Here is a 27,708-nt window from a genome sequence, read left to right on the forward strand (position 1 = left end):
CACCACTCTTTCAGGCACTGCATTCCAGGTCACATTTTGCCGTGTAAAACTGCCCTCTGGTAGATCGCCCAAATATCTTTTCCTCCTGTGTCACCACCCTAATCAACCTTGGAAGGGCATCACAAATAAGCCATCCTGTTCATGTTGAAACTCCACACAGTTTTTCGACCCCGCAAGGTCATTGGGTATTGATGAGGTTTAGGATTCTTGCTCCTTTTCCTCACTGTGGGACACCAAAGCTGATTATGACTACCTTAGCACCACCTCAGCCGAGATCACTTAACCCAGCAAAGATCAGAATCGAGCCTGGAACCTTCGCAGTTTACACTGCGAGGACCTCTGGCATATGTTATATCCATGTATTGAGCAATTATGGAAGTGCATGAGCAATGCTGCAGTTCCATCAAATGCCTTAAAATTAAAGGATAAAACAACATCCACACCATTTACTTAAGCACCTTCTTGTGCTTTCCATTCTTTCCTGTAAAGGATTTGCAGTAAACTCTGTCACCGAACAAATTCATGAAGGAAAGTGCCTTGACAAAGCTACTGAACTCAAGAAGACAGCAAGCAATCCCTTAGTACTCTGGGTAAGTGCATATATCTGTACATGTTAGCTAAGCTCCTTGCTGCTGTCTTGACTCAGCAAACCCTCCATGCAAGCGAAAGAAGTCTATCAGCACACAGAACTGTCCAACAAAACTGTCAACTTCTTAAAAAAGAAAAGGAATGCTGAAGTGAAGCTTTTTTCTGGGGGTGAGCACTGCTGCAAAATGGGTAATTTCATGATTCACATGTTTTCAGAGTAGAACATTTTACATTTAAGATAATGGAAGCGCTTGGGGAGGCTGTAAACACACCTAAAGGAAGTGGCCTATGTTTATTTAATCAGGGCAGATCTGGAAGTGGGAAAACAGTAAACAATAGGCGGTTCTCGCTAATTTGCTTCATAATGGAGCCAGTGGGCAGAATCTTCTGGTCCCGCCAGCAGTGGGAAGCTTGGCAGGCAGGAAATGCCAGCCTATGCTTGATACCGGGTTATGGAAGTGCTAGTTGCATGGAGGATGATCAAGGAAGGGAGGAAGGGTTAGCAGGGGAGGGTGGAGTAGTGGCCGGCCAAAGGTGGAAGGATAAGTGCAGGCTGTCAATCCTGATCTTTGATGTGTTAGGTGATCTCATTTGAGGTGGTACTAAGGTTGTTATAATCAGCTTTGGTGTCTGACAGTGATGACAAGGGGCAAGAATTCTACTTCTCTTCAATACCCAATGACCACACAGGGTAGAACAACTGTGTGGAATTTCAACATGAAAAGGATGTTGGGTTGACTAGGTTGGTGACACAGGAGAAAAAGGTATTTGGTTGATGTGCCACAGGCTATCTGCAGCACTATAATCCAGCATGACGCAAGAGAAAAGAGGGGCAAAATAGTATTTATTTTTTAAAAAGCAGATTTAAATATGGCGCCCAAACCTTCGACCCCATGAGGTAACAGTGGGCACAACGACTTCCAGCCTGCCACCACAGTGAGAATTGGTGAGCTCCTTGTGGACGCATATTTAATGAGCTGAACAGTGATCACACAAGGTCAGCCGTCCTGCCCCAGAGCAGAAATCACTTCAACTTCCGCACCCACTACCAAACTTAGACTCCAGAATGGAAGATTCTGGCCAGTGAGTCTGGTGAGATTACAGTTGTCCCCATTAGTGATATAAATTATTCACATGGGTCTCAGAGTCAAAGAGATGTTTTGAAGGTAAAGTTAATGAGTTGAAATCTTCATCTGGGACATCCCTGGTGTGCCATGTTGTCATGGGGATAGATTGCAGGAAGCATTGTTTTTTGTTTGGGTTTTATCTGTGTGATTTTTCACAGAAACAGAAATTGCAGCTGGAGCCTTAAAGCAGCTTTGAGACAAGGAGAGAGAGAGAGAGAAATCTGCCAGGACCTGCAGACCAGTAGAAAAAGGCTAACAAAAACTAAGGGTGTTTTCTGATTTTGGAGTCACTGAGCAAGAAAGCAGTGAGGTCTATGCCTAAGCAGGGGTGTCCACAATCGTAAGGTGCTTAAGGAGTTGGAGGGTCGCCTAATCTGGATGCTAATGGAAGGACTCCAAGAAATCTCATACCTCAGAGAATAGCAAGAACACTGAGGAGAATCAAAGTGAATTCCTGAAAGCTGTGGCACACCTTGGCTTGGTTCCAGGAGAAGTGAAGGAACCTTCAAGATCCCATGAAGTATAGCGGAACTCTTGGGTGGAAATAAATTTGGAATGGGGAGTTTCCTGTTGTGATTTTGGGATTAAAGATTAAGTGTTTACAAAATATAGATTTCAATTAGTAGTGCTTGCTTTGCTTAACTCTTGTACAATAAATGTTTTTGTTTAAAACATGAACCCTAAAAATGCCATAAATTTTTTCAAATTTCCAAATTTCTTTTTAGAAGTTACTGGTTTCCCTCAAGATCATAACAACGTGACTAACCATGGATGGACACTAAAAATCTTTAAGTTTGCTGTATAAATGCAAATATTTCTTTTCTTATCTTTACCTTAGTGTAAATAACATTCAGCGCTCAGGCTGCAAGACAAGAATATGTGTGATTTACTAATGCTACATGATGAACCCAGCAGCACCTACCATGGTCTTCTCCGAACATCATACAAGTCAATCCTGTTGGCAGTCTTTGTTAGATCCACCCATGGAGATGCTGAAAGTAAAGTAGAAAATTGAACTTGATTGGAGCCATTGGTTAATTCAACTTCCAACAAATCCACATAATTCACCAGAGAAACTGATTTGATATGAATTAAAAAAAAGCACTTCATAAAACAAGGGAATTGTGATATTTTGTAAATAATTAACCAACTTACAAATAATTATCACAGATAAACATACTAATAATAAAGGAGGGAAGAGGTTTTTATTTGTAATTAATGGTCCCTGAATGAGATTGGGTTCATTTGAGATTAATTGCATCACTTAGTTCATTATAAGTATTGCTAACCATTGCAAGGAATTACAAAGTCAGACAGTCCTGGCATGGATTTGATAAGGTGTCCTAGAGGGGGTACAAGAACTACTGATAAGAAATTGAGGACTTCTTCCACTTTCTTCTCTCTATAGATTTGTGGGGTTATGCAGACTTTGAACTATTAATGTTTGGTTGTACTTGTGTCAAGTGAAATCACAGCTTCACATTTCAACTAAACCCATTTAAAGTAAGCAGTGCTGACAGTTGAGTAATTTTTTATTAATATAGTTTGTAATTTCATATCATAGAACTACAGAATAGTTATAACATAGGAGAAGGCTATTTAGCCCTTTGTGTCCATGCTGGCTCACTGCAAGGACAACTCATCTAGTCCTATTTCCCTGCCTTTTCCCCAGAGCCCTGCAGATTTTTTCTTTTCAGATAATTATCCAATTCTCTTTTGAAAGCCATGATTGAATCTGCCTCCATCTCATTCTTAAGCAATGCACTCCAGATCCTAACCACTTGCTACGTATATAAGCTTTTCCTCATGTCACTGTTGCTTCTTTTGCCAATCATCTTAAGTCAGTGTCCTCTGGTTCTCTATCCTTCTGCCAACAAGCAACAATTTCTCCCTATCTACTCTGTCCAGACCCCTCATGGTTTTAAACACTATCAGATCTCCTCTTAACCTTCTCTACACTGAGAAGAACAGCTCAGCTTCTCCAATCTTCCACATGATTGTAGTTCCTTATCCCTGGAACCATTCTCATGAATCTTTTCTGCCCTCTCTCTGTCAAGCACAGAATACATGGGGACATAATTTCATTTTGAGACAAGAGCAGTTCACCTATCTTTCTTTACCATATCCTTTAATTCTTCTCTTTCCAGGACCACTATTAAGTATTATTAGACTGTTTATTTCAGTGACTTCCCCTGCTGGCTTATTCCTTTGTGTAAGGAAGTTAACTTCATTCCCTACTCCATAATTGTTAACCCGCATCCCCAAGTATTTGAACTTTGTATCATAGTGAACAACAGTGGACCAGTTTTGTCAATCTCCTCTGCATCATAGTAGTCAGCACAGAGGGAGGCCATTCGGCCCATTGTGCCTCTCCCGGTTCCTTGGTAGAACTTTCCAAGTAGCCTCACTCACCTGCTCTTTCCCCATAGCCCCGTAAATTGTTTGCTTGCAAGAATTTATTCAATTCTTTTTTGTGATCTTGAAGATTTCAGTCACATATCTATAAAAAAGAGAACATGCCCAGCTTCCTGAACCTTAACTCCCAAGTTAGATTCCTGATTTGAGGAATCACTTTGGCTGCTAGTTATTGTAAGGCCATTGTAATTTCACTTCCAAAATTAAGTGTCAAATTTTACCACCCTGAGACCATGCTGCTAAAAAAAATACGCTCAACAGACTTCTTAGAAAGTCACTAATCTGTCTTACATTTGAAAGGTATGTGAGCCATTGCCCAATAGACTGCGCACATCTCAAGTTGCACTAAGGTATGGACATTGAGGAATTTCTGGAATCATCTGTCTCTGGTCTTGAGTACAAACTTCATTTATACAATCAAGTAGTGCATGGTTTGAACTGCACTTTTTTATACAAATACATATATGTATTATTTATCATAACTACGAACTTTTACAAGCATATTTACAAATATACTGTTTTGGGTCATGCAGTGTAAGTGTTGACATATTTGCGTTACAAAATGTTAGAACTCAGCAGCATCCATGAAATGCTGTTATAGTGAGAATGTGGTAATGTGTTATATCAGCCCCAAACCTCATAGATAATAGCTTATAGATTCCTATTTGAAGACTAAATTCTGCACATACGAGGGGAGAGTGGGATGGAGGTGGGGGTGTGTGGGTGCAGTGAGATTTTAAATATCTTTCATGCGATGACTTTATATTTTCACTGCAGCTAACGGAGAGAATATCTTCTCCAATAGCAGCTAGTTGATTCTTAATTTTAGTCATGAATAGATATTTAAGCTGGCAGATCATGTCCCAGATCCTCCGAACTCCGGATCGTCGGAGACCGGACATACCCCGGAAGACGTGCTACAGGATCACTCGGGAGTCTCGGCACACTGACTCCGTGGGAATTGCCTGGGATGTTTGAATTTCTAATGGGAATCCTCCTGCTCCCCAGAACCCTCCAAAAAAGTCTCCAACTCTGAGTTAGAGTAGAGGCTTCAGACAGTCCTGACTAACGTACCTCGATAGTTACCCAGGAAATGTTAGCAAAATCCTACTATACCTCCTGGATAACTATAAAAAAAACTGACTCCCCCTGCAACTCCATCCCCCACCTATTACCCCCCTGACTCAACCAGATTCCCTCATTACCTCCCAACCCCCCCCGACCTGACCTGACTAGCCCCCATCTGACTTCCCTCCCGAACCAACTAACCACCCTGCCACCCTACCTACCGACCACCCTACCCAGCTGGCACCCTGCCTGCCTACCTCCTGCTACCCTACCACCTTACCCACTTACCCCCTTACCCAATTACCTCACCTACCCTTACCCATTTACCTTCTCCCCGTAGCTTTTCAAAGAAGCTTTGGGGCAATTTAAACTCTTTACTTACCAGAAAATGGCAGCTAGTGCCATAAAAAGGGGACATAACTTCTGTGCAGATCCCCTTTGCTGATGCCTCCAAGGCTTCCTGCACTGACTGAGTTCTGCAGGATCCAACATCAGAAGATTGCCCAGAAATGTTGGAAGGAGGTAAGTGGGTATGGTTTTGTCTGAACAGGGTCAGAAATAGGGGTTCCAACCCTGAATCATAGATTTTGGCATTAAAATTGCACAACTTGGCAGTGACCTATCCTCTGAGTCAGACCTTGCACATTGAGGCAGGTATATTGATCAACTGAGACCGCGGGCTGGATTTTCATCCGTGACTGAGGTGAGCACAGTCAGCAGAATGGCCGCCTGAATGTCAGATTTTCAGTTGGGGGGGTGGGTGGGGGTGCAGGCTATATTACAAGTTGGGAGGGCTCTGCTTCCACCACCTTTTGAGGAAGTACTTAAGACGCCAGGTGCAGGGACAGGCTGGACGGAAGTCCTAGCTAGGGGCTGAGGCAGCGTGTCCAAAATTTAAAATAAAATCATAAAACATGAAACAACCTCACTGGGGGCTTATGATTTTTGGACACTTCTGCTATTTTTGCCTTGACAGAGAGGCTCTCCATCATGGCGAAAATCTGGGCCATAATCTGAGACCAGCTGGGTAGGGTGGTCGGTAGGTAGGGTGGCAGGGTGGTTAGTTGGTTTGGGAGGGAAGTCAGATGGGGGCTAGTCAGGTCAGGTCGGGGGGGGGGGTTGGGAGGTAATGAGGGAATCTGGTTGAGTCAGGGGGGTAATAGGTGGGGGATGGAGTTACGGGGGTGGGGGGGGGGGGGTGGTCAGTTTTTTTATAGTTATCCAGGAGGTAGAGTAGGATTTTGCTAACATTTCCTGCGTAACTATCGAGGTAAGTTAGTCAGGACTGTCTGTTTCATGGTAGAAATTCGGGCAGTGTTTTGTTTCGTGGCAAATTTTAATTTCCTGTTAGTCCAAAGCAGGTGGAGAGGCTACCAGCATTTACCAAGTTCCCTGCCCGCCGCTTACCTCTTCCACTCCTAAGGAAGGCCTACTTGATTTACTTTAACATTGTCATTTCTCTCAGTTGAGCATCTGTAATTTAGTTTTCAGCTCAGATGAGTTGAGTGCATCTCTGAATCAAAAGGTTGGAGATCATTTCAGGAATGCAACACATACTCTGGACTTGTTCTTCAGCACAGCACAGTAGTGGATTCTTAGAGGTGGTGACTTTCAAACGATGCGGTGATTCAGATAGGTATTAAAGAGCCCAAGGCACAATTCCAACAAAGCCAAGGAGATTTCTTAGCCCTGGGCAAGATTCAACCACCAAAAGCAGATTAATTGGTCATTCTTCTCTTAGTTGTTTATTTAGATCCTGCTGTGCACAAAATAGCTGCCACATACATTATTGTCAATGCACTTCAAAGTACCTTCCTGCTTGTTAAGCACGTTGAGATATTTCCGAGACATATAACACCATATAAATGAAACTTTCTTTTAGTTTTATGCAGATCATTATTTATTTTCCCAATTGTTTATGCATTTTTCCAAGAATAGGAGGCAGCAAGTTTTCTGATATGGCGACAAAAATAACTGTATTAACAACCCATCAGTATAAGCATCCCACTTCCTATCACATTGTTTGTATTCTGATAACATCACATTCTAGGAAGTTACTGCCTTTCGTTTGAAGATCAAGCCTATAGGAATTGAATTGTGTCCTTAAATGATGGATCAAGACTGACAGGCATTCACTATCTCTGATTCATCAAACAAGTGCTGCAAAATGCAAATCTTGTTCAGTAAAACAACCCATGAGGAAAGAATCTGCAATCAGTATATCAGGTTCAGGGAAAGCATGTCTGACATTTTATCTCTGTGGAATAAGGTTTGATCTTCATGCCTGCACTGCCACACTGGCTTTACTGAGAATAATCGCCTCGAACTTCCATGCACATTTTGGCACTTCTCCAACATTTATGTCAGGGCAACTCATTTTTGTGGCCTGCAATGGAAGTAATTTCCAAAAGTTTTCTGTCTCAAAATTAATTCTCTTGAACTGCATAATATCATTTGGCCCTTCCCATAATCCAGTGACAAAATCAAATGAGGACTAGTGGTGCTGGAATCCCAAATTTCCTGGTTTCAAATTCAGTCCGTTGGCAGTAAGCCAGAATGAGAATGATAAGGTACAGTAATTTATTAGAAACAGCTGAGAGAGATCAAAGTGAGTAATTTTTGAACCTGAAGATAGTGTGTGTAGTAGCTACTACAACTGGGAATTACCTTTCAGAGCAGTTTCTAGTGGTGTATAACCTAAGTCTTTGATATGCGATTGTGGGGCCACCAGATTTCAATATCCCCCAACCCAAATATGAAGGCTTTGTAGAAGCAATATGAAATTTCCTACGGGCCTGCCTTTGTACGCCATTATCATGAAGGAGGAGGGGAAAATAGAGGGAAGCAGGCTGAGGCAACTTTTAAGGAGGATGCAGCTCACAAGATATTAATCTCCCTTCCCCCAAAGAATATAGAGACAACACAGGGTCTTTATTCTCAGCCTCTTTTCTCTATCCCTCTCTTTACTGTCTGAGTGTTGAGGCGATGTTGCAACCCTCCTTTTGCGTTTTCAGCATGTGCAAATAAACTAACCCTTTGAGTTCATCCTATCTCATGTTTGCTGTGGGATTATTAATAGAAAATTGGATCACACAAAAACTGAGAGGTTGGCAAATACACCACCACTTAGAAAGAGGGGACCAAACCAAAAGATCCTTCTGTTTATGAACGGATGGTGAGAGGAGAGATTAGTGTTATTTAAATTAACCCAGCTTCTGTCCGTAACAAAGCATTGATTTGTGATGACACAAGTTGAGAAAATCTAGGAAAAGACATCAAGATAATTATATATTATCATGGAAAACACCTAACTAGTGGAGTGCCACAAGGGTCAGTCCTAGGGCCTCAATTATTTACTATCTGTATTAATGACTTGGAGGAGGGGACAGAGTGTAATGTATCCAAATTTGTTGATGATACAAAAATAGGTGGGAGGGCATGTTGTGATGAGGACTTAGGGAATCTGTGAGGGGATATAGACAGGCTGAGTGAGTGGGCAAAAACTTGGCAGATGGGGTTTAATGTAGGAAAGTGTGAAGTTATACACTTAGGTAGAAAAAATCAAAAGGCAGACTATTATTTAAACGGAGAGTGACTCCAAAAAGTGCAGCACAGAGGGATCTGGGTGTTCTTGTGCATGAAACACAAAAAGTTAGCATGCAGGTGCACCGAGTAATTAAGAAGGTAAATGGAATTTTGGCCTGTATTGCTAGGGGGGTTGCAGTTTAAAAATAGGGAAGTCTTGTTACAACTGTATAGGGTGTTGGTGAGGCTGCACCTGGAGTACTGTGTATAGTTTTGGTCCCTATATTTAAGAAAGGATATACTGGCATTGGAGGCAGTTCAAAAGAGATTCACTGGGCTGATTCCTGGGATGAAAGGGTTGACTTATCAAGAATAGGTAAACAGGTTAGGCCTTTATTCATTAGAGTTTAGAAGAATGAGGGGTGATCTTATTGAAATGTACAAGATTCTGAGGGGGCTTGACAAGGTAGATGTTGAGAAGATGTTTCCACTAGTGGGGGAATCTCGAACTAGGGGACATAATTATAGAACAAGGGGACACTCATTTAAAACTGAGATGCGAAGGAATTTCTTCTCTCAGAGGGTAGTGAATGTGTGGAATTCTCTAGCTCAGAGAGTTGTAGAGGCTAGATCACTGAAAGTATTTAGAGAGGAGGTAGATAGATTTTTGAAATATCGGTGAGTTGAGGGCTATGAGGAGCTGGCACGAAAGAGGAGTTGATCATGGCAGATCAACCATGATCTTATTGAATGAGAGGGCAGGCTTGAGAGGCTGAATGGCCTACTCCTGCTCTTAATGGTGACCATGAAACTATCATCTGAACATCTCTGGATGGAGTGCAAATGATGCAAGAAACATACAGATAAAGTACAGGGTCTGAAATTTTTTACACTGTCATAATTCAAGACAGTTCTGGGCACCTAGTGCTCTTTGCATCACTTTGCTTTGGTCAATGAGAGATATTTCAAAGTCCATCCACTTCTCAAATATATTTTTCATGTCCTAGAACACCAGCAGCTGCCAAGGCCATAAAGTGTGGAATTCCTTCCTAAAGCTTTCTGCCTATTTACCTCTCTCTCTCCTGAAAGGCACGCCTTAAAACCTACCACTTTGACAATATTTTTACATGATCCAGTGTCAAATTTTATCCAATTATGCTCCTATGAAGCATCTTCGGACATCTTATTGTGTTAAAGACGTATATAAATGTAAGTTGTTGTTCTGTACATTTGTATCTGAGCATAAATAGTATCACAAATGTATTGAAAGCTTAAGCAAGCCAGGTGCAAATAGAGATCTAAAGCAAGTTTAAACAACGAGATGAAGTAGCAAAGTGGATTGACTCACAACAGTTCCACTGTGTTTCGAGGAACTCAAAATGCGAGACTTTGAGTTCTCGGAGAAGAGAAAACAAATGTACTCTGAAGCAGTTGAATGTGCTGATGTCTTAAAATAGTGCATCTCGGAAAGAAATAATCATAAAGGTGATTATCTGCAAAAAGCCAATCACACAATTATTTCTAATCGTGATTTGCTTAGAAAGAACAGTATGGATTTCAGGATTGTTTCTGATCTCTGCAATAGTACAAACAGCAATCTGCTAAACTTTCGCAACAATGAATCCTTGAGGATCTGGGGAACCTGGCATTGAAGTTCAGGATCCAAAAGAAGCAGAAGCAATTTTCATTGCAGGTGTTTCATTGCACCCATCACCTTAAACCACTATGCTATTAAATTGGACATTCCCTACACCTTAGATACAAAGGCTGGCTCTGTTTGATGTAATCACCCAGGCTTGTACGTCGTTATCTAGGGAAAATATAACACAACATTGACTCTGTGATAACAGCTGATTTATTTTTTGTGCGTTCAACAAATTGAACTCAATTCTGCAATTTAAACGCACTGAAATTCTTACCACTGTATAAGATCAATGCTAGGTCTGTTTTATGATTTGCTCTTCTAAGGATGAATGGATGAATCATTTTTGACACCTGTTTTCTAATGAGGTGCGACTGTAGATGTCATGGAGTGTGAGGCCCACATGCACGGCAGCATAAATTGAAAGGCACTCCATCGAACGGGCTTGGCTGAGTCAGGAATAGTTATCTACTTTAAGATTTAGTGACAGTAGGGCAAATGTCGCCATCATTAAATATGATGTCCCAAAAACAACCATAGGACAACTGACCAGTGAATCAGTTTTTTTTCCCCCCAGTGGTATTAGTTGAAGAAGGAATATCGGCCAGAGCACTGGAAGAATTCTTTTCTTTCAGTGGAGAACAGCCAGCTTCTCTGGCTAACATTTCATCTGAAGGAAAACAACTTTGACAATTCAGTACTCACTAGGTCATTACCTTAAACCCTGTGACTAGGAGTTGAGCATACTTCAGGTGAAAGCACTAACAACTATATCAGAAAGAATAAATGATACAATGGTAAATTATAGATATCGGGACATAGGAAGGGAGGGTATTCAGTCTCTCAAGCCTATTGACAATTCTATTAGATTATGGCTCAACTCCATTTAATCACAATTACTTGATATCCTGGATACCCTTACCTAGCAAACATCTATATACTTGCAAATTTTAATTGACCCTCATTCACGGTCCTTCAGGTAAGATAGTTCTAGGTTTCCATTGTTCCTAATTTCATTGTTCTCTGCCCTTGGCCTAATTTAAAGATTATGGCCAGAATTTTCTGGCCCTGTCCTGGCAGGACCCACCACGGGAGATTTGACAGCCCAGCCAAAAGCCCATTGACTTGTGGTGGAACCGGACGATCCCAGCGGTGGGCGGAGCCGGAAAATCCCGCCCTATGCCTCCTTGTTCTGGATTCTTCCACCAAATTGTTTCTTTGTAACTACCCAATGAATTTCTTTATAATTTTAATATCATGGTTAGACCTCCTCTCAACCATCTAAATTCAAGTCAAGGTCAGACAACTCACCAAGGCTCCTTCGACAGCATCTTCCAAACCCGTGACCTCTACCACCTAGAAGGACAAGAGCAGCAAATGCATGTGAAGACCACCAACTGCAAGTTCACTTCCAAGCCACACACCACCCTGACTTGGAACTATATCGCCGTACCTTCACTGTCACTAGGGGCAGAATGGTCCCAGATTTGTATTCAATGCGGTAGCGGGCGGATAAAATGACGTTTTACACGTTGGCCACAATGGCGGCTTTTCACGCAGTATCGTCCCAAACCCACCGCATTAATTATGCATTCCAGGGAAACACGGCGTTTCCATGACGGGCGGGTACTCATTCGTCCGCCATGTCATCACCTCGCCGCTTCATCACGTGGAGCGCCATATTTATAGTCCATCCACACGCACACCTCTCAGTGTTTACAGTCTAGGACTACTGCATGGAAGACAGGATGGTCCCAAAAGGCAAAAAGACTGCAACCCCAGGGTTTAGTGACACGTCCCGCGTGTGCTTTTTGGACGATGTGTAGGCCCGCCAGGATGTCCTCTACCCCCAGTTTGGCCGCAGGAGGGGCAGCGGCATCACTAATCCAGCTTGGGAGGCGGCGGTAGCAATGGTCAGTGCTCATGCCCTGCAAAAGAGGACAGCCACCCAGTGCCGCTACAGGATGAATGGTCTCATCCGTTCCACCAGGGTAATTCACTCTCCTCATCACTCTCAACTCACACACTCACAAACCCATCACACATCCACAGGGATCTCACACCTCAAGGGACAACACCACTAACTCTCACACACACCCTCACATCTCCATCAGGCTCATATCCTCCTGAGCTCGCATCCTTATCCTGTCCATGGCTCCGCTCACCACACAAACATTCCCCACAGTGCCATGTGTCCTGCTCACACTCTCTCCATCTGTTTTCATGCAGGAGAAGCCTGCTCACGTCAGCAGGGAGAGGTCCCAAACCGGGGTTGGAGTGGCCCACATTAGGCCCCTCACTCACTTTGAGGAGCATGGCCATCGGGCTGACTGGTGAGGATGTGGACCCTGCCTTTGGCAACGGTGAGGTCGGTGGTGAACACCCACCTGAGGATCCTGCACTTCATTTTCCCTCCCTCAATGCAACTGTGAGTGCTCTCTCTCCTGTTTTTGACTCTGCTGCCATACACTAATTATCTCCAGTTCAGTGCACGAGGAGCTCTGCCAAGTGGCCGACACTCTCAGCCAGCCATTCCCTCAGCTCCATCCACGTCCTCACCTCCAGCCAAGAGAACACCTCCTCCATTGAAGAGCTGGAAATAAGCAACCTGGAAGACTCATCACAACACTTACCCACACCCTCCACCAGCAAAGAGACACGGTGGGACCTAGATCTAGAGCAGGCTCGGGTTCACAATCTGGTGGTCACCGCATGGACACGTGTCTGCAGCAGGAGGAGGCAGGTTCAGCCGAGCTCCCCGGCGCTCGGAGGACTGCTGGGGAACAGGCAGCTATGAGGTCCGAGCCAGATGACAATCTCTGAGTAAGGTCTTCCAACTCATCCTGGAGAGTCAGCAGAAGGCATGGGAACATCACGCAGAGCTGTTGGAAGCCCTCAACAGAGTGGCTCACGAGTCGGAGAGTGCGCGTGTGGAGGTCTCATGGGGGGGCTGGCGGATGCCATGGAGACCCTGGTTCAGCAGAACGCAGAGATGTGTGCAGACCTGCACTCCATCGCGGGAGCCATGGGCAAGTTCCTGCAGCGGCAACGTGAGAGGCAAACGGGGCACCTCAATGTCTCTCCAGATGCACCTCCCCCTCAACAAGTTAGGCCGGGGCCCTCGGGCACCCAAAAGGAGGAGGAGCGGCAGGTGGACACCCCTGAGTCACCCACTCAGGAACCTCAGAGGCTGCCCTCTCCCTCCGAGTCCCCTTTGCCTGTGAGCCCCTCAGCCTAATCCTCTGTCACCGCAGGGGGAGTAGCTGCGCAGATAACAGCATCTCAGTGGGCATTAGAGCGTCAGCTAGTACCTCAGTGCACACTGGTGCGGGCACTTCACAGTCGCTTGAGGTGGAGGCGGAGGTAGAGAGTGCCCAGGGAGCCGGCAGTTGGAGGACTGCCAGGACCAGAACAGTGCTCAGTCGAAGGCAGATGCTGAGCCTCTGGAGTCATCTATTAGGCACCAGATGTTGGATGCCCAGCGGGATGTGCAGGAGGATCTGGTGGAGATCCATGACGGTCTGCATGCCATGGTTTCTGTGATGGAGGAGTCCGTGCGGAGTGTGAGCACTCTGTTGACCAACATGGCCGAGCACAATGTCTCCTTCATGGAGACAGTGGCAACTCTCATGGAGAGGCAGCTCCAGGAACAGAATGAGGGGCTTTTGGGGTTGTGCTCGGACCCTGCAAGCCCTCACGCAGGCACTGACCTCAGGTGGTCAGTGTCAGAATGGGAGATGGATGAGGCACCCAGTATTCCCAGCTGGGTGCCAGTCCATCAGTGGCAAGCAGGGAGGTCTAGAGCGACCTCACGTTGGCGCATGAGCTGCCTGTGTTCTCTGTGGGCTCCTCTCAGGGTGCTCCGGATGACAGCAACAGCTCCTCCTCCCCTCCACTAATGACCGTCGCATCTGATGAGGCTGAGCTGACTGGGAAGATGCCAGACAAGGTACTGGCTGCTCCCTCCCAGGTGGAGCCAGCAGAGGCTCCACTAGCCAGAGGACGACCGTCAAGGCATTCAAGGCCAACAAGACACCACAGACAACAGCCTGCCTCCAATGCCGGTGCCAGCGAGGGGGAAGCACCTAGACATAGCACTCGCAAACATAAGTTAAAAGCATCATGAGCACAAGAGGGACAGGTCACGGGTGATTTTATGTTCATTTTTGTTTATTTTATCTATGCTGGTCTGGGAATGAAGACCAGAGAAGTCTATGTATATAGTTTGGAATTGTCCACATAAGATAAATTTTGTTTTTGTCGTCACGGCCTGAGTATGCGTCACCTTTTTATTTTATTGGTGCAGGGTACGCCAGTATGTAATGCTGGGCGTAAGTGGCTCTGAACTTGATTGCACAGGCACTGAGTGTTCTTTGTGTTCAAATGAAAGGGTCCTTTCAGACACCCGGGATGGAGGAGGCAGCCCTGGCATGTGTTTGGAGCTGATCTTTGGTAGCCTAGATGAAGGAGCATTGGATCAAGGCGTTCCTGGTGTCCCTACCCTCAGCGTTCTCCTCACCATGCTCATCGTTGGACTCACTACTCAACTCATCATCTGCGGCATGTGCAGCTTTGTCAAGCTCCCTTTCCTCCAGTGGGTCCCTCCCTTCCAGTACCAGCTTGTGGAGAGCGTAGCATGCAACCACTATCAGTGACACCTGCTCTGGGGGTTATTGTAGTGCTCCCGCTGAATGGTCCAGGCATCGGAAGCACATCTTGAGAAGACCAATGGTTCTCTCTACCACTGCCCTTGTGGAGGCATGACTCATATTGTAACGCTGCTCTGCCTCTGTTCTTGGGTGGTGGAGAGGCGTCATGAGCCACTTTGAGTGGATAGCCCTTGTCACCCAGCAGCCATCCATCCAGTCGGGCTGGAGCACTGAAGAGCCTCAACACCTGGGAATATCTCAGGATCTTTGTGTCATGGAAGCTGCCAGAATACCTTGCACAGACTTGCTGAATTAGCATCCTGTGGTCACACACTATCTGCACGTTCATGGAGTGAAAGCCTTTCCTGTTGACGAAGGCACCCGGCTCATCCACTGGCGCCTTGATAGCCACATGTGGGCAGTCTATTGCAACTTGGACATGGGGGAACCCAGCAATCACTGCAAAGCCTCTGGCTCGCTCAGCCTGGCTGGCCTCATCCATACAGTAAAGAATAAAGGTCAGTGCCCAACTGAACAGAGCTTCTGTCATCAGTTTGACGCAACTATGAACAGCTAATTGGGAGACTCCACACAGATCCCCCACTGAGCCCTGGAAAGAGCCGGAGGCATTGAAGTTGAGGGCCACTGTGACCTTCAGAGCTACTGGCATGGGGTGTCCACCCACACAGTCGGAGCTGATCTCATGGCCAATCCACTGACAGATGGAGGTCACTGTCTCCCTTGAGAGGTGGAGCCTCCTTCAACATTGCACCTCAAACACATTGAGGTAGCTGCATTGCCGCCTGTAAACCCTGGCAGCAGGATAGTGGCGTCTTCTGCGGCCCCTTCCACCTTGGACTACATTCTGGCCGTGCGCCCCTTGTGCCTGCGCCTCTCCCCCCACAGGTCCCTCCCCAGGAAGCTGCACTGGGACACTTGGCCTCCTCTCCCTTCTGCCTCTCTCTTCCTCCTCAGAGGAGGTGCCTCTAGCGGAGACCACAATCCCTATTGCCAGGGTAAGGGAAGACTGTCTGATACCTGGAAGGGTCCACACGGTCTGAATCCTCCAGGGGCCTTGCAGAGAGCAATGAGTCCTGAAATGAGGCCTGGAAATGCTAAGAATGAAGCCCCAAACAGAGATGAAGCTGCCAAGTACCAATAAGCAACCAGCTGCAAACTATCTCAAACACCTCACTGCTCACACTGACAATGCTGCTGACCCTTTTTATCCAGTCCTTGGGTGAGGTTTGTGAAACTGTCGGCTGGCCACCTGCCCGTTTTGTCCGTGTGGCAAACAGAAAATCGAACGGGCAAGGAAAACTCACAGTCAATTGGACTGTTAAGGACATTCAGTGGCCTGTTGATTAATGGTGGGTGCCAGCCAAACGAAATATCACACGAGTGCGTGCTGACGTCAGGACGCTCACCCCGCGTCATCGCGCACTATTTTACTCCTGTTTGGGTCGGGCATGCAACAAGGGAAAAATTCTGCCCCATGACTCCCCCTCCCCTCCAAGTGTTGGGACCAAATGCAGGTCCCGAGTCTGCACCTGCCAACAGTAAGAACAGTTCAGGAATATTGCAGGGAGGGGCCTCCTAGTTGGACACCTCTGTGCTTGCTGTCTAATTAAGATGGTGGGCGGGATCTAGATGGTGCAGACCAGTAAGGGGATCAGCAGCTCCGAAGCCTTGGTAGTCCCACCAGAAGAGGTGAGCGCTGCTGAGGGAGCTCAGAGATTGAGAGGGTACCTCAACAAGGAGGTGCTCCCAAACAGTTAAGTGAAAATATTAAAATCAGAAGGGCCAAGCTGATCCCTGGGTGGCCTATGTGGGTCACGGGGGTAGCCTTCCCTGCCCACCACACTCTCTTTGGGGCCTGAAGCCTCCAGAAAAACCACAGGGCCATAACGGTGGAAGCTTCGTCATGCAGCCGGGGGCTGCTCCAGATATTCGCCATTAGTAGGGCCTGAAGTACTTTTTTTATTCATTCATGGGATGTGGGCATCACTGTCTAGGCCATCATTGCCCTTGAGAAGGTGGTGGTGAGCTGTCTTCTTGAACCGCTGCAGTCCCTGTGGTGTAGGTACACCCGCAGTGTGGTTAGGAAGGGAGTTCCAGAATCTTGACCAGCCACAGAGAAGGAATGGCAATATATTTCCAAGTCAGGATGGTGAGCGACTCGGAGGGGAGCTTGCAGGCGGTGATGGTTCCCATGTATTTGCTGCCCTTGTCCTTTAGATGGTAGAGGTCGCAGGTTTGAAAAGTGCTATCAAAGGAGCCTTGGTGAATTGCGGGCAGTCCATCTTGTAGATGGTACACACTGCTGCGATGGAGGGAGTGAATATTGAAGGTGGTGGATGGGGTGCCAATCAAGCGGACTGCTTTGCTCTGGATGGTGTCAAGTTTTTCAAGTGTTGTGGTGCTGCACTCATCCAGGAAAGTAGACAGTATCCCAGAACACTCCTGACTTGTGCCTTGCAGGTGGTGGACAGGCTTTGGGGAGTCTGGAGTGGAATTATCCCCAGAATTCCCAGCCTCTGACCTGCTCTTGTAGCTACAGTATTTATATGGCTGCTCCAGTTCAGTTTCTGGTCAATGGTAACCCCCAGGATATTGATAGTGGGGGATTCAGTTTGTTTGGGTGAGAGCGAGGGCTGCAGGGTGGATGAGCAAACTGACCATGGCACTGTGGAAGCCATTCAAGTGGGGAGAGCAAAAAGGAACATAGTGGGAGTATGGAGCAATGTAGTAAGGGGGGCTGACACTGTTCTCTGCAGCAAAGAGCAAGAGTCCAGACGGCTGTGTTGCCTTCCCAGTGCCAGGGTTTGGGACATCTGCTCAGGGCTGGAGAGGAATTTTTTGTAGTGGGAGGGGGAGAATCCAGTTGTCCTGGTCCATGTAGGTACCAACGACATAGGCAGAACTAGGAAAGAGGTTCTGCATAAAATGTATGAGGAGCTAGGCACTAAATTGGAAAGTAGAACCTCAAAGGTAATAATTTACCTGAGCCATGTGCAAATTGGCATAGGGTGAATAAAATTAGAGAGGTGAATGCATGGCTCAAAGACTGGTGTGGGAGAAGTGGGACACTGGCGCAAGTACTGGGGAAAGTGGGGACTGTATCGTTGGGACGGTCTACACCTGAACCATGCTGGGGCCGGTGTTCTAGCAAGCCACATAACTAGGGACGTAAAGAGGGATTTAAACTAAATAGTGAGGGCAAGGGATCAAATTTGGGATGATGTGTTAAATCAAAGAGTAGAGACAAGACAAGAGAGAAAGGTATTAATGTGGAAAATGATAAACAGACATTGACAGGAAGGGACACAGAGTACAGGGAGTAAAATCTAAGAGTAATTCAGCAGATAAGGCTAGGGGTTACAAAAATAATAAAAGAACCCAACTAAAGGCTCTGTATCTGAATGCACACAGCATTCAAAATAAAACAGATGAACTGACAGTGCAAATAGAAATAAATAAGTATGACTGATAACCATTACAGAGACATGGACGCAGGTTCACATAGATTGGAACTGAATATTGAAGGATACTGAGTATGGAAGGATAGGAAGCTGGGAAAAGTTTGAGGGGTGGCTCTGTTAATTAACGATGGTATTAGCACAATAGAGAGGGAAGATCTAAACTCAGGAAACCAGGATGTAGAAGTGGTTTGGGTAGAGATGAAAAATAATAAAGGCAATAAGTCACTAGTGGGAGTGGTGTAGAGACCCCCTAATGGTAATCATACAGTAGAACAGGGGACAAAGGAAGAAATAATGGGAACTTGTCAGAAAGGTGCAGTGATAATCTCGGGGGATTTTAATCTACATATAGACTGGAAACACCAGATGGGAAAAGGTAGCCTAGATGAGGAATTCATAGAATATTTTCGGGATAGTTTCTTAGAACTGCACATTCTGGTGCCAGCCAGACAGCAGGCTATACCAGAGCTGTTACTGTGCAACAAGATAGGATTAATTAATGACCTCATAGTGAAGGTGCACCTAGGTAGCAGCAATCATATGACGCAATTTTACATTCAGTTTGAGTAAGAGAAGAGTGAGTCTAAGACTAGTATTTTAAACTTAAATAAGGGCAATTATGAGAGCATGAAAGTAGAACTAGCTAAGAGAACTGGCAAATTAGGCATTGGGTAGGCCAACAGAGATGCAGTGGCAGACATTTAAGGGGATATTTCAGAATAGACAGGCCAGAGAGAAAAATTCCAATGGGAGGACCCACCATCCATGGTCAACTCAAAAAGTTAAAGATAGTATCATACTTAAAGAAAAAGCATAAAATTGCACAAAGATGCATACAGGCCAGAAGATTGGAAAGAATTTTAAAAAGATTGGTAAGGAAGGAAAAATTAGAGTATAAGAGAAAACTAGCTAGAAATATAAAGACAGATAGTAAGAGTTTCTATAGCTTTGTTAAAAAGAAAGGAGTTAACAAAGTGAGCATTGGTCTAATAAAAAGTGAGTCTGGGGAATTGATAATGAAAAATAAGGAGATAGCAGATGAATTGAACAGGTATTTTGCATCGGTCTTCACTACAGAGGAAACAATGAAATAGCTGTAAATCAGGAAATGGAAGGGAGGGAGGAATTGGGGAAAATTGCAATCACCAGAGAAGTGGTACTGAGCAAATTGTTGGAGCTGCGGGTTGACAAAACCCCGGGTCCTGATGGACTTCATCCTAGGGTCTTAAAAGGGGTGGCTAGTGGGATAGTTAATATGTTGGTTTTAATTTTCCAAAAGTCCCTAGATTTGGGGAAGGTTCCATTAGATTAGAAAACAGTGAATGTAACTGCTTTATTCAAAGGGGGAGTGAAACAGAAAGCAGGACACTACAGGCCAGTTAGCTTAACATGTGTCATACAGAAAATGTTAGAAGCTATTATTAAAGATATTATAACAGGGCACTTGGAAAAATTCAAGGCAATCAGGTAAAGTCAACATGGGGGTTTTGTGGAAGGGAAATCATGTTTAGCCAATTTATTGGAGTTCTTTGAAGTAACATATGCTGTAGATGAAGGGGAACTGGTGGGTGTACTGTATTTAAATTTCCAGAAGGCATTTGATCAAAGGTTATTGCGAAAAATAATGGTGTAGAGGGTAACATATTGGCATAGATAGAAGATTGGCTAGCTCTCTGGAAACAAAGGGAAAGAAGTCTTTTTTCTGGTTGGCAGGATGTAATGAGTGGTGTGTGACAGGGATCAGTGCTGGGGCCTCAACTTTCAAAATTTATATAAATGATTTGGACAAAGAGACCAAAGGTATGGTTGCTAACTTTGCTGATGGCACAAAGAGAGGTAGGAAAGTAACAAGGCCATAAAGAGGCTGCAAAGGGATATAAGTTAGATTAAGTGAATGGAAAAAGACCTGGCCAATGGGGTATAATGGGGAAAGAACGAAATTGTCCATTTTGACAGGAAAAATAAAAAAGCATACTATCTAAGTGGTGAGAGGTTGCAGAGCTCTGAAATGCAGAGGACTTGGGTGTCCGAGTGCATGAATCGCAAAAAGCTAGTATGCAGGTACAGCAAGTAATTAGGAAAGCTAATAGAATGATATCATTTATTGCAAGGGGGATTGAATACAAAAATAGGGATGCTACGCTTCAATTACACAGGGCATCGGTGAGACCACATCTGGAGTACAGTGTACTTATTTAAGGAAGGACGTAAATGCGTTGGAGGCAATTCAGAGAAGGTTTACTAAACTAATACCTGAAATGGGTGGGTTGTTTTATGAGGAAAGGCTGGACGGACTAGGCTTGTATCTGCTGGAGTTTAGAAGAGGCAACTTGATTGAAACATATAAGATCCTGAGGGGTCTTGACAGGGTCAATGTGGAAAGGATGTTTCCTCTTGTTGAAGAATCTAGAACTAGGGGTCACTGTTTAAAAATAAAGGGTGGCCATTTAGGACAGAGATGAGGAGAATTTTTTTTCTCTCAGAGGGTCGTGAGCCTTTGGAACTCTCCTCCTCAAAAGGTGGTGGAAGCAGAGTCCTTGAATATTTTTAAGGCAGAGGTAGATGGATTTCTGATAAACAAGGGGGTGAAAGGTTATCAGGAGTAGGTGGGAATGTGGAGTTGAGATTGAGATCAGATCAGCCATGATCTCACTGAATGGCGGACCAGGCTCAAAGGGCCGAGTGGCCTTATCCTGCTCCTAATTCATATGTTTGTATGCTTGTAATGCTATTGAATGTCAAGGGGAGATGATTCGATTCTCTCTTGTTGGAGATGATCATTGTCTGACACTTGTGGCACGAATGTTACTTGTCTCCTATCAGACCAAGCCTGAATATTGTCCAGGTCTTGCTGCATTTGGACATGGACTGCTTCTGTACCTGAGGAGTCACAAATGGTGCTGAACGTTGTGCAGTCATCCATGAACTTACCCACTTCTGACCCTATGATGGAGTGAAGGTCATTGGTGATGCTGCTGAAAATGGTTGGGCCTAGGACACTACCCTGAGGAATTCCTGTGGTGATGTTCCAGGACTGAGATGATTGACACCCAACAACCACAATCATCTTGCTTTTTGCCAAGTATGACTCCAACCAGTGGAGAGTTTTCCCCCTAATTCCCATTGGCTTCAGTTTTGCTAGGGCTCCTTGATGCCACACTCAGTCAAATGCTGCCTTGATGTCAAGGGCAGTTAATCTCACCCCACAAGCTCAACTCTTTGTCCATGTTTGGACCAAGGCTGTAATGAGGTCAGAAGATTAGTGGCCTTGGCAGAACCCAAACTGAGCGTCTGTGAGCAGGTTATTGCTAAGCAAGTGCTGCTTGAAAGCACTGTCGACAACGCTTTCTATCAGTTTGCTGATGATTAAGAGTAGACTGATGGGGATGGGGTAATTGGCTGGGTTGGATTTGTCCTGATTTTTGTAGACAGGACATAGCTGGGCAATTTTCCACATTGCCAGGTAGGTGCCAGTGTTGTAGCTGCACTGCAACAGTTTGGCTAGGGGCATGGCTAGTTCTGGGCCACAAGTCTTCAGTACTACAGCCGAAATGTTGTCAGGGCCCAAAGTCTTTGCAGTATCCAGTGACTTCAGTCATTTCTGTATGTGCCGTGGGCTGAAGACTGGCACCTGCGATGCTGGGTTCCTCAGGAGGAAGCCGAGATGGATCACCCAGTCGGCACTTCTGGCTAAGATGGCGGAAATGCATCAGCCTTGTCTTTTGCGCTGGTGTACTTGGCTCCCCCATCATTGAGGATGGGGATATTTGTGGAGCCTGCTTCTCTTGTTAGTAGTTTAATTGTCCACCGCCATTCAAGACTGGATGTGACTGATTAAATTGACCACCCACCTTCATTCGGCAGGAAGCCAATCCACATCCGGTTCTGCCGCTGAGAAACTTCCCCAGTGGTGGGACTGCATTGGGGATCTGTTCTGACATGGCTCCCAGCTATTTTTCCAGACACAACTCCCAGCTGCTACTCCAGACAGGAAAATCCTGCCCAATGTTTCAGCTATATACCATTAAATAAAACTAGTCTATAAAGAATGCTCAAAGTGAGTCACTTGATACCTAATCAACACAGTTGACTGCCTAATGGGTTCATACCACATTTGTATATGTGCTATAATAGCTCACAAGGAGTGCATTCTGAATGCACCAGGTGTTTGCACATGAAAGGTCCCTCTTGGAACTTCTAACCAAAAAGAGAAAAAAAATTGTATTTGGTATAATTTGTAAATAAGTATGGGAAATGTAGGAATCCATGGAGTATAAAAAATGTGCTTATGTTTCGGTTGTTGATAACTTTTAAGAGCTGTATTTTGAAAGTACTGACACCTGAAATGTTAATCCATTGATTTTCTTTTTAATATCCTGCTGCACTTTTTCAACATTTTCTGAATGTCAAACATGGTTTCATATTTTGCCTGTCAAAAGACAGATTTCAAACAAATGTGATACTTGCAGGTATGTCATGCGTATGATTTCTAATGTTATATTCAACGACTGGTTGACTGGGAAACAATCACTGCTTCTTTCCTTCCTTCTTGCTGTCTGGTTTCTTTTTTTCTGTCTTATTAAAACACTGTTGGAAACAGAGTATTTATTGCTAGACTCTGCCTTGAGTGATATTAGTATTTTGACTTTGCAGATCTCTGCAAGTGCATTGATTGTACTTGAGATAATCCCACATGGTTAGGTCACACCAGTCAAGGAAGATGCAAAATGACAGAGAAAGTAGGAGTAGCAAAAGCCTTTTTCAAAAATAAAGCAATAACATTCTTGCTGGCCTGTACAATTACCATGAACTAAGACCAGTTGCTCAGAGTAAAAGCAGCTATATATCATTTATATGAAAAATATATACCCTTCCCTTTCATGCAATACGTGCCAATTGCTAATTTAGGAAAATAAATGGAACAAGGAGACAATAACACAATTTTAATTTCAGACGGTAAGCGAAGGCTATCAAACTGACATTTTCATAGCTTGGCTATAATAATATTAAAGGTTCCTCCGTATGCAGTTTTTGGTGCACCCACTTTTGTTGTATTAATGCATTGATTGACTTAATTCAGATGCAGGGCTCAAACCCTCTTTGATTTAGGTAGCACAGTGTGCTTTTTGGAAAAGATCCTTAGCTAGTTTTGGCAATGCAAATGGATTGTAATTCGGGGGGTGAAAAAATAAAATAAAAATGAAAACGTCCTTAAACATTAGTTGGATTATCCAATTTATAGTTAAAGAGTTTATTGGCAAGATAAGTATAAAGAGTTTCTTTACCATTTAACCCCAGTCTCACCCCCACCTTTTGCAGCAATGCAAACAAACCCATTGTTCTCAGTATTGTTGAGTAGATATACTGTTTATAGTAACCAAGTGCATCCGTTTCAGTAAGAGAGCAATACACGTGGGCTTCAATTTTCAGGTGGTAGGCGGACTCAGTGGGAGCGGGCGGGGGCAGTTGTGGAGCCGATCACCTCCCCCGATCGGCTCTGCGCCGCCATTTTACGCGGGAGGGCCAATTAAGACCCGCCCAGCGTAAAACGCTAGCCATTGCGCTCAGCGCTACCTGTGCGGACAGGGGGAGGAGAGAGAGTTGGGGCCAGCGCTCTTTCATGCATGCGCATGAAAGAGCGCTTCAATTTCCCTGAGATATGGAGCTGCTCCAGCCACCCCCCTGCCACCCCCAATAAATTAACCTAGTTGCAGACATACTTTCAGCTTCAAAGTTATCTTGAGCTTTGGCTATGTTTTATTAGCAATAGAAAGTTAAACCATTCAGTGAGATAGCTAGGTTTTAAAATTATGGCAGCAAGATAAATTGTTTCAAAATTCAGCAATGCCCAACGTCATCACGCGTCATTTTGTGTGTCGGCATTTCGGGCACGCCCCCACACACCGACTGAAAAATCCTGCCCAAGGATTTTGCTCTCAGTGATGAAGGAAGGCCCTCAACCGTTCACCTCACTGACAGCTTCCCAAAGACTTTTTGTGATGTTGTCAGGGGAAATTTCCTCTGACCTGGCATCTTTTCTGAGCAGTGCCCTCTACCAGGGATTGCTGAATCTACAGATAGTGCAAGCAACAAAGTGGCTCTCCAGCCAATCAGACCAAAGTAGCCCTCACTGAGACACACAGGCTTGGATATTTACTGGGGCAGGTTACATAGGAAGCCAAAGTTTTGGGCAAAGCTTCGGATGGGAAACCAGGAAACCAGTTGGGTGGGGAGCACTCTGGAATGGGTCGCAGATCTAATCTATGACCCTGGGGAGGGGGATTTGGTAGGGGAGGGAGAGTTGGTGATTCCTGACCCCAGAGGTCTAGTCCCACACCCAGGGAGTGGGTGGGGGGAGGGGGCAGGGGAGTGGGGCTGAAATGTGGGTGGTTAAACACCACATCTTGGGTGTGTCAGTGGAGTGGGGTGGGTGGGGAGGGGGGCGCAGTTGTTGTTGCTGATGGCAGGATGTCAATCCCTGACTCTGGAGGTCTTTGAATTAGAGAGACTCTGATGAGGTGAGCATGGGTGCTTGGGGAGGAAGCACTGCAGTTCCTTCTGGCCCAAAAGCACTGTTGTAAGAGGCACTTACCTGATCCAGGAAGCTGCCCTCACCTCACTTCAGCTGTCGAATTTCCTGACACCTGGGAGACCCAGCCTCCCACTGCACAGTCGGTTAAATTAGAGACTACCAGCCTCATAAACATAGTTAAAATGTCGGCACACCTCCTGGGAGCCTATTGAAGAAGGGTCATACGGACTCAAAATGTTAACTCTGTTTCCCTCTCCACAGCTGCTGCTATACCTGCTGACTCTTCCCAGCATTTTCTGTTTTTGCTTCAGATTTCCAGTATCCCCAGTATTTTGCTTTTATCTAAGCAGGAAATATATATTAGATTTAAATAATACACAGGCAGTGAAATAAAGATTGGAAAATACAGATGGTTAAAGGGAGAGAGATAAAAAAAACCAGATGGACAAATTGAAAAAAAGGGTTTTTTTTCAAATCTCCAACACTAATTATCATGAGAGAATGAGACTCCACACTGGAAAAATTAATTTTTCAGGTCCAGAGAGTTATTTGCTAATAATTACCATTTATAATGCCATTAAAAATTCACTTTCCCCTTGAATTCACCTTTTCTCCTGTTTCGAGAGTGGAACTAGAAGGCAAGTCCCCAAAATGCATTCCATTGCAATAATTTCAATGCTGAGTCTATCAATGAGGATTGCAGTAGTACACCTTGTGGAACATCAGGGTACCTCTGATAGCAACTTCCAGATTCCTGTATTTAACTGTGCACGTGCCTACTCCAGTAGTTACTGTCAAAGTTCCTCCATTATAAAGATGAGCTCTAATGGCCTCCCTGTTATTATCATTGCAAATTCTGGGCCATGGTATACCAGATAAATACAAACGAAATAAGCAACTTCAAAAGTAGGGAGCCAAGCAAGCACAGGGTAGAGCTCGGAGTTAATTGTACTTTTCTTGTATATCATATGACATAGCAGAGACAAATGTATCAAGTATAGATGTTTCAAAAAGAACTGATTCTAGTCATGACTGAAGCACAAAATCTTGGAGCCGTGTTGGGCTATCAATTTGCATCAGATTTTCCATTGCTTAATTTATGCTACAGCAAAACTCAGCATCAGCAAATGGGGGATAAATTGTTCATGCAGAGATTCAGATGATGATAATGGGAAAGGGTTCCAAAGGAGGGGGGGGTTGCAAAACGCTTTGCTGCTGGCAGCCTGTGAACAATATTTGGATTAATATAAATTGAGGGATAGTGCTGATGGTTCAAGTTTCTGGCATAATCATACAGTTTGTTTTGATATTAACGATGTTGTGGGTGATCAGAACTTTTAAGCCAGACTCTGTGATTATGCCAGTTATGTCTCAGTGAGTCCAGAGACTATGGCCCAGAGTAGAGCTTTAACTATATGAAATCCAGGAGCAAGAAAGGTCCGCCTGCAATATGCCAAATTCTAGCATTGGCAGTTATAACCTTATACAACATTGAAGTTGCCAATGTTGATAAGTAAGATTGTGCTTTCTAGTTTAATTCTTGCTAATTAAAAAAAAAAATAATTGCATGGCAACTTATGTTGAGTGATTTCCAATTGAAGGGGTTTTCCGTGTACAAGTGAAAGGAGCTAACTATAATTTTCCTTCAATAAATCCCCAGTCTTGTTTCTCCCATACTCATCCTTCTCCTTGGAGAAGCTGTATGACAACAACACTGAATTACAATGGCATATTGGTGAGGACTTTGCAGCCAACAGTGTTTCCTTCCTATGTCCTCAACATAATGCAATAAAGCAAAGTGCCAAAAACAGCACTCCGAGTTTCACAGCTCATACGAGCCCGAGGCTGAGACTTCTTACAAGTGCGTATGGGAATAGCTTCTATTACACGCTGAATTCCTGAATATGCACATCACATGGGCACACTATCCAATTTAAGGCCCTTCAGTTAGCTGTTCAGATAATTGCCCAAGGGAAAATTGGAACCCAAGGTCTCAAATACTACAAGTGGATGAAGATAAACCATCTGCATCCCTTTCATAAAAGTCAAAACAACAAATACTTGTCTTCATTTTGATTCTATACAATTTCAGAATGGCTCACTGTAATTCCAATCCTATTTTAGCTTGGATCTTAACTTGCATATTTTCCATTTCAAGGGGTAGTTCAAGAAAAGGCTGATCTAAGTCTCATCCGAGAATATTCATGAGAACAACTCTTGCTGCCCTTCTTATCTAAGTTTTATAAAAATTAATATTTTTAAATGGAACACTTATCATTCCACTCTGATCCCCTGATTAATGCTAGCCACTTAAAGCCACTGCAATGCATTATTCACCATAACAGCTTCAAAACCGAGCAGTTTGTTACCTCCAAAACGTATGTCCGTCTTTCCTGCAACTCCTCGTTTGAATCTTGCTAATCAGATTTCCACCCCTGCCACAGCATTGAAATGACCTTTGGCACACCATCCTCCTCCAATGCCTCTCCTCCATTCTCCACTCTTTCTGTCAGATCATAGCCAAAGTATCATCAACAATGGGTTTCCTTCACTTGTCACCTGCCCCACAATACCCTTACTCTTAGGTCCCACAAAGATATACGCTTAACGAACTCTTCTTCCTCTTCCGTATGCTGCCTTTGGTGATATCATCCAAAGTCATGGGTTCACTGCTTCCACA

The 27,708-nt window shown here is 44.6% G+C and overlaps 1 protein-coding gene across 2 annotated transcripts in view; it reads right to left on the reverse strand.

Annotated features, from left to right (window-relative positions):
- LOC144687340 (voltage-dependent calcium channel subunit alpha-2/delta-1-like) overlaps nucleotides 1-27,708 on the reverse strand; it is a 693,974-nt gene that overhangs the window by 268,609 nt on the left and 397,657 nt on the right. For both annotated transcript variants that reach the window (XM_078553326.1, XM_078553325.1), the window contains one exon: nucleotides 2,638-2,707. In XM_078553326.1, the coding sequence (XP_078409452.1) occupies nucleotides 2,638-2,707 (70 nt within the window). The remainder of the gene's footprint in view (nucleotides 1-2,637; nucleotides 2,708-27,708) is intronic.

The sequence above is a fragment of the Cetorhinus maximus genome, chromosome 12 (assembly GCF_964194155.1).
Source record: "Cetorhinus maximus chromosome 12, sCetMax3.hap1.1, whole genome shotgun sequence".
Lineage (NCBI taxonomy): Eukaryota > Metazoa > Chordata > Chondrichthyes > Lamniformes > Cetorhinidae > Cetorhinus > Cetorhinus maximus.